The 12,399-nt window shown below is 55.2% G+C and overlaps 2 protein-coding genes across 6 annotated transcripts; both read left to right on the plus strand.

The window, feature by feature from the left end:
• The first annotated feature begins 69 nt into the window (after positions 1 to 69).
• Positions 70 to 3,469, plus strand: CIAO2B (cytosolic iron-sulfur assembly component 2B). 2 transcript variants are annotated; one of them, XM_082711995.1, is made up of 5 exons: positions 70 to 1,125; positions 1,284 to 1,363; positions 1,594 to 1,719; positions 2,174 to 2,219; positions 2,678 to 2,888. In XM_082711995.1, the coding sequence occupies exons 1-5, from the start codon at positions 984 to 986 to the stop codon at positions 2,773 to 2,775; spliced, it is 492 nt and encodes a 163-aa protein (XP_082568121.1). In that variant the 5' UTR covers positions 70 to 983; the 3' UTR covers positions 2,776 to 2,888. The 2 variants fall into 2 exon arrangements, with proteins under 2 accessions (XP_082568121.1, XP_082568122.1); XM_082711996.1 differs by lacking the exon at positions 2,678 to 2,888 and adding an exon at positions 2,931 to 3,469 and having other exon boundaries at positions 922 to 1,125.
• A 3,793-nt stretch (positions 3,470 to 7,262) lies between these two features.
• On the plus strand, positions 7,263 to 11,534 carry RRAD (RRAD, Ras related glycolysis inhibitor and calcium channel regulator). 4 transcript variants are annotated; one of them, XM_082711988.1, is made up of 6 exons: positions 7,263 to 7,381; positions 8,198 to 8,325; positions 8,584 to 8,968; positions 9,655 to 9,728; positions 9,859 to 10,063; positions 10,883 to 11,534. In XM_082711988.1, the coding sequence occupies exons 3-6, from the start codon at positions 8,599 to 8,601 to the stop codon at positions 11,158 to 11,160; spliced, it is 927 nt and encodes a 308-aa protein (XP_082568114.1). In that variant the 5' UTR covers positions 7,263 to 7,381; positions 8,198 to 8,325; positions 8,584 to 8,598; the 3' UTR covers positions 11,161 to 11,534. The 4 variants fall into 4 exon arrangements, with proteins under 4 accessions (XP_082568114.1, XP_082568115.1, XP_082568113.1 ...); XM_082711989.1 differs by having other exon boundaries at positions 7,268 to 7,381; positions 9,643 to 9,728; XM_082711987.1 differs by lacking the exon at positions 7,263 to 7,381 and adding an exon at positions 7,541 to 7,622.
• The last annotated feature ends 865 nt before the right edge of the window (positions 11,535 to 12,399 follow it).

Consider the following 12,399-nt stretch of genomic DNA (forward strand, 5'->3'; position numbering starts at 1 on the left):
GGAGGCTTCTGCAGCCCCTCCACAATACCCACAACGGTCTCCTCAAATTTGGAGTCACTGGGTTCCCTGTCCTCATGGTCACTGGCCTGATAAGGGTGTTCGGGGCAGGAGCAATAAGCTGTGATTGGGGAACCCGGGAGAGCTTCTGTGAGGAGGTGTGTGCTCAGGATTCCCACAGATGTAGAAATGGGAACGACCTTCATTCAGGGTGAAGGGAACTGCATGAGGAGAGGCAGGGAGGTGTGACTGCCCATCCTGAGAGCTCCTCCTTGCTTTCAGGACTCAGTTTCCGGGTCCACCTTCAAGGTCCCTCATGCCCTATTTTCCCTGATCTGAGGGTCTCCGTGAGCCTTCTCCCTCCTCAGCCACAGCCTGCCAATGCACCCATGACTGGGACAACCGCAACCCAATCCTATGGCTTTCCCTCTCCCCACCTTCCGCAAAGATCGAGCTCAAACTCATTTATTGACAAATAGATTGACAACGTTTAAAAGAGTGCTTGCGGGTCCATGTGCTAGGAACTCCGCGGGGGCACTCTGGAGCCCTAGGTGGAACGGGCGATGCAGGAACGTCACCTAGAGGCTCCGAAATGCAATAAACGGTGCCAGGAAGAGGACACTTGGACCGTAGCGAAGCGCCCAGCCTGAGGGCCGACTTCCTGGAGGAAGTGGTGCCCGAAGTTACGCCTGACCGAAGAAAGCCAGCCGTGACCTCCGCGGTCCAGCACCTACGCGCTCGAACGCCCCGAACCGTTCGACTGCCTTCTCTGTGTATTCGCCGGGGCAGTCTGCACGTTTCCGGATTAACGTACAGAGGGCGCCGAGGCCACCGCTCCCCCTACACCGCAAGCTGAGGTCTGGGAGGGCAGCTTGTCCCTCTAGCCACCCCGTCGCCACGCCACGCCCCCCCCACCCGCCCGTTCCCCGGAAGTGCTTCGGCCGGAGCGGAAGTGCGCGCCTACGGCGGCCGGCAGCAGTTTCGCGATGGTGGGCGGCGGTGGGATGGGGGGCGGCCTCCTGGAGAACGCTAACCCGCTCATCTATGAGCGCTCTGGGGAGCGACCGGTGACCGCCGGCGAGGAGGACGAGCAGGTTCCAGACAGCATCGACGCGCGCGAGATCTTCGATATCCGCCGCTGCCGCGCGGGGTTGGGTTCTCTGGGGCCTGGGAGGGGGCTGAAGTGATGCTGTCCAGTAGTTAGTGGAGCTTATCGGTGCTGGTCATTCCCCGCTGAGGGTTCTGAGTGGGCCAGCGCACACAGTCCCTTTTCCTTCACTTGCCACATCTGATTCGCTCCATCAATGACCCAGAGCATCCACTGACCCTGGAAGAGTTGAACGTAGTGGAGCAAGTCCGGGTTCAGGTGAGTCACTGCCTGCGTCCGAGGGGGGCAGATGGTTCGGAAGAGTCAGAAAAGTTTATCTGCATCAGGAGCTTACGGACTCGTCAGGATATCTTCGGAAGGGGGAGGGAGGATTGCTGTGCCCATTTTATAGATCAGGAAACGCCTATGGAGGCTAGACGATTATCCTGAAGCAAAATACTAAGGCGAAGGAGAAGGCAGTCCTTTTGAGATCTCATTCTTCCAATCAGGTGAGCGACCCCGAGAGTACGGTGGCTGTGGCCTTCACACCCACCATTCCACACTGCAGCATGGCCACTCTTATCGGCCTGTCCATCAAAGTCAAGCTTCTTCGATCCCTTCCCCAGCGTTTCAAGGTAAATTGGAACTGAGCCCCAGGGATAGGGCAGGGGTGAGCTTGTGCTACTGAGGAAGCCTCGGAGAGCGTGAACGGGGACATCAGAGTGAGGCCTGCAAGGATCCCAAATAACAATGATGAAACTGGGAGGAGCCTTTCCAGTTGAATGGAACAACAAGGATAAAGGCCTGTGGTGGGAAGTGCAGAAAAGTAGTGAGTGTGGCAGGAAGGGGAGTGGAAGCTGTAGCTAGATTTGGAGCAGGGATAGGGCACAGGCAGTCCTTTAAGCCAACAGTAGGACCCAGTTCTTTGGGTAGAGATGGAGTGGCTTTGGGTGGGTTTGGGGCATAATGGAAGGTCCAGAGTCCACAGTCACCATTAGGTGGGATCAGTGGGAGGTGGGGAGTGGGGGGAAGAGGGTCGAGGGGGTAGACAGGTGATAAATGCTCAGGCCCCATCTGTCTCCCTCCCAGATGGATGTGCACATTACACCAGGAACTCATGCCTCGGAGCATGCAGGTGAGTGTGGGCTGATGTTGAGGCATTGGCCCTGAGGCTTCCCCCTTGCCTTGGTGGTTTGCAGGGCAAGATGGAAGGAGGGGGCCTGGGTGGGTGACTCCTCAGGGAAGGCGGCAGCTTAGAGTGAAGCTGGCTTAAGTCTCCTGTGCTTACCATGTTTCTCCATTCCTGCTCTCTCTCCTAAGGACACAGCACCAGGGTGTGTCAGACGTGATAGTACAGGAGGTAGCAGACACAGGCAGCCAGGTGGGAGGGATCCTAATAGGGTGGGGGTAGGTGTTGGCTCAGGTGGTTTGGGTGGCTTGGTCGAGGCTTGGGGTCACGGGAAGGAGGTGACAGGAGGTTGGTGCAAGTATGTACCTATATATGCAAAGGTTAGAAGTGGGTTTGGCTGGCAGGTTGGCCAGAGCCTGGCTTTGATCCTCCTTCCCCATTCCTTCTTTTTTTTTTCCATCCAGTGAACAAGCAGCTTGCAGATAAGGAACGGGTAGCAGCTGCTCTAGAGAATACCCACCTGCTGGAGGTTGTGAACCAGTGCCTGTCAGCCCGCTCCTGAGCCTGGCTTTTTGCCCCCAGTCACCCAGGGCTCAAGGCCTTGTTTTTTTGAATCACTGACAAGTCATTAAACTAACACTTTACATTTTGTAATAAACCCTTAATTTATATTCATTTCCAGTGTGTCTCAGAATTTTTCATCTTGGGTCATTCCAGGTTTGAGAGGAGATGGTGATCATGAATGCAAGTTCCTCTACAGGCTGAGTGGATGAGATGCAGTGCATTTTAAAAATTTCTTCCAATCGAAAAGTTACAAGCATACAAGAATTTTGAGAGAGTAGTGTAGTGATCACACCTGTATACCCATCATCTATATTTAATAGTTGTTAATGTGTTACGTCACCGGTCTCATACTATGAATATATTGAGAGTAAACTGCAGATAAATGGCCCTTCACTTCTAAGTATTTCAACTCGGTCTCCTAAGAGTACTATAACCATAGTACTGTTATCTGGCCAAAAAATGAAAAATTCCCGGGCACTTGGGTGGCTCAATGGGTTAAAAAGCCTCAGCCTTTGGCTTAGGTCATGATCTCAGGGTCCTGGGATCGAGTCCCACATCGGGCTCTCTGCTCAGCAGGGAGCCTGCTTCCCCTTCTCTCTCTGCCTGCCTCTCTGCCTACTTGTGATCTCTCCCTGTGTGTCAACTAAATAAAATCTAAAAAAAAAAAAAGAAAGAAAAATTCCCTAACACTATCTAATATCCAGTTGTTTATGAATTTCCCCAAAATGTGATTCATAGTTGGTAATTTTTTTTTTTTTAATCAGGCTTTGGGGCACCTGAGTGGCTTAGCTAGTTAAGCATCTGACTCTTGATCTCAGCTCAGGTCTGGATCTCAGGGTCATAAGCTTGAGCCCCTCATTGGGCTCCATACTCAGTGTGGAGCCTATTTAAAAAAAAAAAAAAATGCTCCAGTGAAACTTTATGTGCATTGGTGCTTTAGCCTCTTCTAAAACTATCTCCCCACTCCCCATGTTTTGATCTTTTTTTGACAGTGACTTTTTTGAAAGATGAGTTGTCCTGAAGAAGTCCTGCAATCTGATTTCTTCTTTGTCGGTTATGTTTCCTATTAACTGGAAATTGATTGAGTTCAGGTTTGAGTTTATTAACTCAAGAATTTCCTATATATCCTTTAGCATCCACCTGTAGCTATATGATGCCCGCTTGTCTCACTGTTGGTGATGCCCGGTCTGGTCCCCTGGTCAGGGCAGTGACAGCCAATTTCTCTATTGAAAGGACCCTGAAGCGCCCGCTCCCCTAGCATCCCCAGAGATGTGTGTCACTTCAGGTGCTGGGGTCTGGGCCCTCTGCCTCCCCCAACCCTGTGCCCAAAGCACAGTCTGTCACCAGCATGGTCCATGGGGCTTGGATCTAGGATCAGCCAGTTAGGAACTATAATGCCATGATTCCCTGCCTCAGTTTCTTTCTCTGAGGATACAAAGGATATTAAGAAGCCTTGCCTTGGCCACTTCATCCCTGCAAAGGCTCCGGGGTGATTGTGGACTTCCAGAGGCTCTTTGCAGATCTCTTGAGGGTCTGCTGACAATATTGAGCCTGTCCTGAGAGTGGGCACTAGCTGAGAGCTTTGCATATACTACCTAGTCCGTCAGTCCTCCACCCAGCCCTGTGTGGCTGTTTCTACCCTTTATTATCCCTATTTCACAGATGAGAAAACAAGCTTCTGAAATAATTCACTCCCCAAGACCTCCAGTCAGGGAGTAAAGAGGAACGTAAGCAGTTTGGCTCATACTCCTCAGCTGGCAGGGGGCGCTGTTGCCTGGATGGAAGGGCCTAGGCTCCCACCCTCCCCACACAGCTGCCAACCCCCAATTCCAGGAAGGAGGGGCTTTGCCACCTAGTGACCAAGATCTGGCTGCCCACGCTCAGACAGATGAAGTCATCAGTCCACATTCCCTGGTTTCGTCATGTGTAATGTGGGCATAGTTGTGACAATTACCAGGGAAAAGGCAAGGTGACCAGCCAGGGTCCCTCGGGCCCAGGGAGCATTCCCCACCACCTATATCCACATGTGGGCTTCACCATGTGTGTACCTCTGCACTGCCTACCCCTTCTGTCTAAGGTCTGCTGGGGGTGGGAGGTCATGAGGGACATAGGAGTCACTGAGTGATTCAGCTGGCCCTCTCAGCAGCCAGGCCATGATGGGCAAGGGATATCAAGCTGTTCATATCACAGCTGGCATATCAGATAGTCCCCTTGTCAGTCTTGACTCATCTGTGCGTGGCCCCTGGCTGCCTGCAAGGACACCAACTGTGAATCTTGGGCTAGGGCCCAGGGAACTTTCTGGAACTCCATCTGTTGTATATGGGTATGAGATGGGGTAAGCTTTGAGGTCTCTGAAGCCCTCTGTCAGGTGTGTCTGGCTCTGCTATTTCTGGCCCGTGACTTCTCAGGCTTTGGTTACCATGTCTACAAAATGGGAACAACAAATCATAGCTGGAGAGGTTGGCGCAGGGATTAGATGACATGTATGAACATGCCCAGCTATGTCCATTTGTGCTTATTATCATGCCCACAGCACAGGGGCTGACACACAGTAGGTACTAAGTACAGGTCAGTGAGATGAATGAATGGAGCCTTATTTATTTATTTATTTATTTATTTATTTTTAACTTTTTTTGTTAAGTAGCCTCCATGTCCAGTGTGGGGCTCAAACTCACAACTCAAGAGTCACATGCTTTACTGATTGAGGCAGCCAGGTACCCCTGAATGAAATGAGCCCTAGAACAAACAGTGTGGGGCATAGCAGCTGTGTGAGGAGGGCTGGAGATACTGAAACCCAGCCAAGTTCCCTCTGCAAATTTTTGTTACTAGAGGGAGGGGGAAACGTGTGGCATCCCACAGAGGGAAGGTGGGTATGGAGTGGCGGGGAAGGGTATCTGCATTGCCCCTCTCTAGGCAAACCACTGTTTTGGAGAGAATGGAACAGAAGCAAGCAGCAGCAGGAGAGGGACACAGATTCATTCAACCTGTCCCATCCAAACAAGAATGGTAAAAGTGTTCGTATTGAGATATGACTATATGCCAAGCATTTTACCTCTGCATTTCATATTGTTATTTACATCTTACAACAACCCCCATACAAACATTATCTCTGTTCTACACAGGAGGAAGCTGAGGCTCACCCAAGATAAATGGACAGAAACAGCTAGTAAGTGGGAGAGCTGGGATTTGAAGGCTGGGCTGTCCTAGGTGTGTTACTAGGACAGATTCAGTTTGCTCCAGGGCAGCCAAGCTCAGCCCACAGAGCTGGGAGGACCAGGAGGTGGGAGTGGGGATGTCTCAAGGTCATGTCCTGGTCTTGGTTTCTGGAGCCCCTGGCCATACCTAGGCTTGTGGTGAGCCTGGCCTGTTGGGGAATGCCTGGGGCCTGACTAGCCCAGTGTGGATGCAGTTCCCTTGGCAATGAAGAAACACTGCTGAAGTCGAGGGTTCAGGTTACTGGAGGGGAAACCCAGCCCTAATTCCTCGCACAGCTCCCTGCTGGGAAGTATTACAGCTATGCCGCATACCTATCTTCTGCTGGACATTGGGGGGTTATTTTCAGGGGTAGGAGGGGTCATAAACGGCCCAGGCCAGGGTTCCTGATGGGAAGTGGTTTGCTGGCTTTTGAGGCTTGTGTCCTGGCTGGAGGCTCCACCCACCAAGATGAGATTCTTGCTACTGGATCTCATCCAGGAAGCTAGGGCCAGTAGGGGGTTGCCCAGGCCCCCAAGAACACAGGACCATGGGAGGGACAGTAGTGGCCAGGTCACCCCTCAGTCTAGCCCCTGCCTAATTTGAAGATCTCAAGACCAGAGGGTCCTGTGTGAACCGCCTCCTACTTACCTAGCCAGGCCTTCCTCATCCCAAGGCCCCCTGAGATGTTGCCAAGGAAACTGATAGAGCCTCCAGAGAGCCCCACCCAGGTCTCCATAGCAACCTACCACAACCCACCAGGATCTCCATCAGTGATGTCACCTGAGCCTGAATGGGCAACCCCCCCCCCCCATCCCACCACACTCATCACAATCAAACGTCAGAGTCTGATAACAAATCCCTGTCACAAAGCACCTCATAGCCTCCCTCGTCCCCCATCCTCACACACCCAGACATGAGTCAGGGAGGGAACAGGTCATTTTATAGCTGGGTACCCTGACGCAGGGAGAGGAGGCAAGACACAAGCGTGGAGGCAGAGACAGGTCTAGAAACCAAGCTCCCTCATTATATCTCCTCCCCTCCATGCCCTGGAACCCACCCTAGTTCTAAGGGGTAGGTGAGCTCTGGGCAGTGGGGACTCCACATGGTGGCTCATCCCACCCACCAGCTCCAGCCCTGTCCCAGCTGCACTCTACATCTATGCTCCTAGATGGGAGTCTGAACTTCCAGGCCCTGCATATGCCCTGAACTACAGGCCCATCTGGGACCAGAAGGAAGGAAACAGACCTTGAAGACTTACAGCAGCTGAATCCAGCCCTGGTCCAGTCCCACCCCTAGCCACTCCTACTGCCATCTGACACCTGTCTGCCAGGATTTCCCCAACTTTGGGCAACCTCCAGCCCAGGAGAAGAACAACCAGGAGCAGAAAGTCCAGGAAGGGCGAGGACCAGGTATTTTTAGCAGAGTTGCTGGCAGCTGTCTGGGGGGTGCTGGGAGGTGAGGTGGTGCTGACTGAGTTCATTTCCCTTCTCTGGACCTCTATTCCCTCCCCCCAAATCAGGCATGCATCTCTACCTGCAGTGCACTGCCAGAGCACCTCCTTTTCTTCACCCCCCACCCCAAAGTTCTCCACGTGCTCCCCGAGGCTCACAGGGTGACACTAACCCTCACCCTGAAGGGCAGGCTCATCAGGTAGAACCTTCAATTCCCCAGGGCAGGGAGGGGAGGTAGGCAGGACTTGGCGACAAGACTTGAAGCTCAGATTTAGGACCCTTCAGTTCTACCTCATATAAGGGCCCTTTCGGGAGGGGGTGTCCTGAACAGAGAAGGGTGAAGTCTGACCAGCCTGTATCGGTCGGTCGGCTTGCTTGGGCTGCAGGCCAGGGCTGGGGGAGAGCAAAGGAAGAATTCACTGTTAAAGGGCCAGAACTAATTCTTCCCCAGAGGGGAGCTGGCACAGTTGGCTTGTCGGGCTTTCCCCCTTGACCCCAGCCATGTTGATACCCCCAACTCCAAGCCCCTCCCACATACCACTCAACCTAGTCCCCCTCCTGGTTCCTTCCCTGCCTTCCACCCCACACACGCTCTGCCCGGGCTTTGTCTGTCCAGTCGGTTGGGGCGGGGTCTCGGTTGGGTGCGAGGTCCTGGGAGGGGGGCGGGGGATTCCCCCGAGGGGGAGGAGGACCGACACGTCAGCCCCCGCAGCAGCGGGGACGTGGGTGAGGGCGGGGGTGGGGGCGGGCAGACACTTAAATAGGCAGCTCTAGGGCCGGGACCCAGAGCGGACCGAGGAGGCGGCGGCTGCGGCAGCGTCGGGTGTCCGAGCCAGGGTCTGCGAGGGGACTGTGTCGGGGCCTGGAACCTACTTCTCTTGACCGTGTCCGTGTGCGGTTGGGTGAGTGTCCTGGCGGAGCGGGGTGCAGGTGGTCGTACCGTCCAGGGTACGGATGGATGGACGAGTCGGGAGGGTGGCTCACGAGTCAGCGCGCCAGGACCTCCACGGCCGGGAGGGGACGGACCGCTGTGTCCTCGACGCAGGCCCTCGGCCCGAGCGTCGAGCCTGAGCCCGGCGTCAGGCAGGCGCGCCGGGGGTCCAGCCTCCCATACCGTCTGTCCCACGGCTGACCCTGCCGTCCCCACTCCCGTTCCTCAGACGGCGTCGGGCGCCATGACTCTGAATGGCGGCGGCAGCGGAGCCGGCGGGAGCCGCGGCGGGGGCCGGGAGCGCGAGCGCCGTCGAGGCAGCACACCCTGGGGCCCCGCGCCCCCGCTGCACCGTCGAAGCATGCCGGTGGACGAGCGTGACCTGCAGGCGGCGCTGGCTCCGAGCGCTCTGGCGTCGGCCGCGGCGGGGACCGGGGCCCAGGGTGCGGCGCTCGACTGGCCCGAGGGCTCCTCCGAGTCGCTCAGCTCAGGGGGCAGCGACTCAGACGAGAGCGTTTACAAGGTGCTGCTGCTGGGGGCGCCTGGCGTGGGCAAGAGCGCTCTGGCACGCATCTTCGGTGGTGTAGAGGATGGGCCTGAAGCAGAGGCTGCAGGTGAGGGGCTGGGACTATTTAAGGGAGGGGAGATGCCAGGGGAGGACCGAGGGCACGGGGCTGGGGACCTGAATTAAAAGCGGCGCATACCATGGCACTTTCAGAGTCATGCCTCTACCTACCCATTTCACAGATGGGGAAACTGAGGGAGAAGGGACCTCCAGCCCTTGGTAAGGGAAGAAATGGCCAGAGTAGCAGTCCCAGGCTATACCTGAGGCAACTCTGTAGGACGGGGATAGGACATCCCTCCTTGCCAGGGGTGGCAGGAACACAGCCAGAGGGAGTTTCTAGGAGAAGAGCCCTAGGTGACCAAGGCTCCCAAAGAATGTGACAGTCACTATTCTAACAGGCTGCTATGGTCAGAGCTACCCTGGGGCCCATGCAACAGGAGGGCGGGGAACACAGGAGGGGCAACCCAGGACATTGCCAGCTTGGGGAAGAGTTGTCTAGGTGAGGTCAGGCACAACATGTCCTCTACATCCTGCTTCTCAGCCCTGTCACCTCTTTGTCGCATAGTGACCATCAGTGGAGGGAAAGGTTGGCGGGGGCTTGGGGTGGGGTGGGGGGGTGGGGAGCCCTCTATGGTGAAGTTGGAGGGAGTGGCCAAAATAGGAATCCTGGCACATGGTGTGGGAGGGTGGCTTTTGGGAACCAGCAGGTAACCTGACTGCTAGTCTCCTACCTAGGGCACACGTATGATCGGTCCATCATGGTGGATGGAGAAGAGGCATCACTCATGGTCTATGACATTTGGGAGCAGGTAGGCTGCAGGCTGAGACCCAGGCCCGGGTGGGAGGGCTGACCTGGGGTTAGGAGCCTGCTTAGAGGGACAGCCTTGCAGCCTGGGCATGAGACCAATTGGCAGATATGCATGTGTATGTGTTCCCCAGGATAGCAGCCGCTGGCTACCTGGTCACTGCATGGCTATGGGGGATGCATATGTCATCGTGTACTCAGTGACAGATAAGGGAAGCTTCGAGAAAGCCTCAGAGCTGCGGGTCCAGCTGCGGCGGGCACGGCAGATGGACGACGTGCCCATTATCCTAGTGGGCAACAAGAGCGACCTAGTGCGCTCTCGAGAGGTCTCCTTGGATGGTGAGCAGGGAGTGGGTCGGAAAGGGAGGGACATCCTGGTTGGCCTGTGGTCCATTAAGTCTTGGCTCAGCTCAAGTCCCTGGGGATCATAAGTGGCTAAAAATGTTCAGGAAGAATACTTGAGGGGGAGAGGGGGAAAGCTGCTGCCCTCCCACAGGACTCCCAGAGGGCTGAGAGGCCTGGGGGAAGGACCAGATGCGCTGGGGGTAGGGGGAGGAAGCTGCTGGGCACTGAGCTGGGCCACCTCAGGGCCTTCCTCTCCTGTATCCTTTGGCCCTGGCCTGACAGATGAGGAGTGAGGAGAGTGCAGGGAGCTGGGCTAGGAGGTCAGAGCATGGATTCAGGGCTGGGGCTGGTCTCGGCATGGTCTTGACTCTGGGGAGGATCTGCCCCTCTTGGGCTCAGTATTCTCTATGGCCCTCAGAACTGAGTCCCTCAGAGGAGCCTAGCAGTGACTTGGTGACATCCTCCTCCCAATTTCACTGGTTATTCATCATCATATAACATCAAACCATGAAATATTAAGGTGCCCATCAAAGCTCTCCTTGTCTTGTGTTGACTGCTAAGGCATTTCCATTTGAGTATCAGGCTTCAAACTATTTCCATAAATGAGTTTCCTCTTGTGAGCCTTTGTGAGCTCCTTAAAGGTGGGCACATTTTGCCAGTTAGGTGACCCAGCAATGCCTTGTATCCTCTGTAGGGGACCTGGGGTCTGTGTTTCTGGGGACCACCAGGGCTCCATCTCTGACCCCTGGATTCCTGAGTGGTAGCTGCTATGGGGTGGCTAGAGTTTAACCAGCACATCCCTGTCCCCACCAGAGGGCCGGGCCTGTGCCGTGGTCTTTGACTGCAAGTTTATTGAGACATCAGCAGCGCTGCACCACAACGTCCAGGCCTTGTTCGAGGGTGTCGTGCGCCAGATACGCCTGCGCAGGGACAGCAAAGAGGCCAATGCACGTCGACAAGCAGGTACCCGGCGGCGAGAGAGTCTTGGCAAGAAGGCAAAGCGTTTCTTGGGCCGCATCGTAGCACGCAACAGCCGCAAGATGGCCTTTCGTGCCAAGTCCAAGTCCTGCCATGATCTCTCGGTGCTCTAGACTCCACAGACCCATACCGCGTTGTGCATACAAGTGGACAGATTGGTGGGCTGGCCCACCCAACTGCCCTAGGTGCCTCAGGGCTGGCTCAAACTCTGGGCATACCCCACCTCATGGTTATGGACAGAGAGATGGTGCTGCCCAGGCAGCTCCCACGGGCCATCAGGGGCTGGGCCTACAGTGATACGTGTATAGGCTGGTGTATATGTGTCCCAAGCAGCAGCCCAAGCCCAGCCCGTGGGGCAGGCCTGTGTGTGGGGATGGGACTCCAGCTTTCTCCACACTTGGGGTGTGCATGCTCTGAAGGGAGGCTGTTCAGTGCAGTGTTTATTTGTTTACATGCAAACTTTTGTAATAAAGACTATTTCCTGATAGATCAGGGCTGTTGACTCTGTGTTTCCTCCCGAAGGGGGCTGTAAAAGTAGGGGGCATTCCTGGGGTTGAGGGACAGGGCCTCACTGCCCTACCCTAGCGTGTGGGCTTGGCTCTCCTAATATTTGGGCTCCAATCTAGCCAAATGGACCTGACCGGAGATCCAAGCAGTAGGAGGAGACAAAAGCCCCTTTCAGCCCGCTATCCAGATTTTTCTCTTGCCCTGGGGCCTGGCATTGCCTAGCTAATTAAGGGTTCAGTCACCCCGCTATATATAAGGAAAACGTAGGCTGTCTGAGGGACCATGCCCTGCCCCCGTCTCAAGGCCAAACAAAAATCCTGGGTCTGACTTCTGGGCTGGTGTCTCCATTTTGCCTCCCGAGGGGCTGGAAATTTGCTGAGGTAGGGTAGCTGTGGAATACTTATGAGACTCCCCAGCTGGGAAAGGAGGAGGTGAGTGGCTGGGGCTGGGCTACCAAGCAAGGGCCTCACTGCTCTCTCCTCTGGGAGGGGCCAGGAGAGAGCATCCCATGCTCAATGTTAGGTAATGTGGTCTTGGCAGGAGCCCCTCTCCGGGGCCCTCCCTGCCTAGAATGAGAGGCCTTGCATTTGTGTGGGAATATGTGTATGTTCACTGATTGCTAGAGGTGTGCCTGTCTCCCTGCCACCCACACCCGCCACAGGTGACTGCTGGGACTTTCTCCATATTGTTTTGAGAAGGAATAGCTCCATTTAGCAATGGCACATGGGAAACTGAAGCGATTGCCTGCACAGGTGGAAGTGGCTGAGTAGGGACTGGTATATATGTCTGCTGGTCTCCAGAACCGAAAGCAGCCTGTAGTGAGGCACGGGACAGTTTCTGAGAAG

The sequence above is a fragment of the Mustela nivalis genome (genome assembly GCF_964662115.1).
Source record: "Mustela nivalis genome assembly, chromosome: 18".
NCBI classification, from domain to species: domain Eukaryota; kingdom Metazoa; phylum Chordata; class Mammalia; order Carnivora; family Mustelidae; genus Mustela; species Mustela nivalis.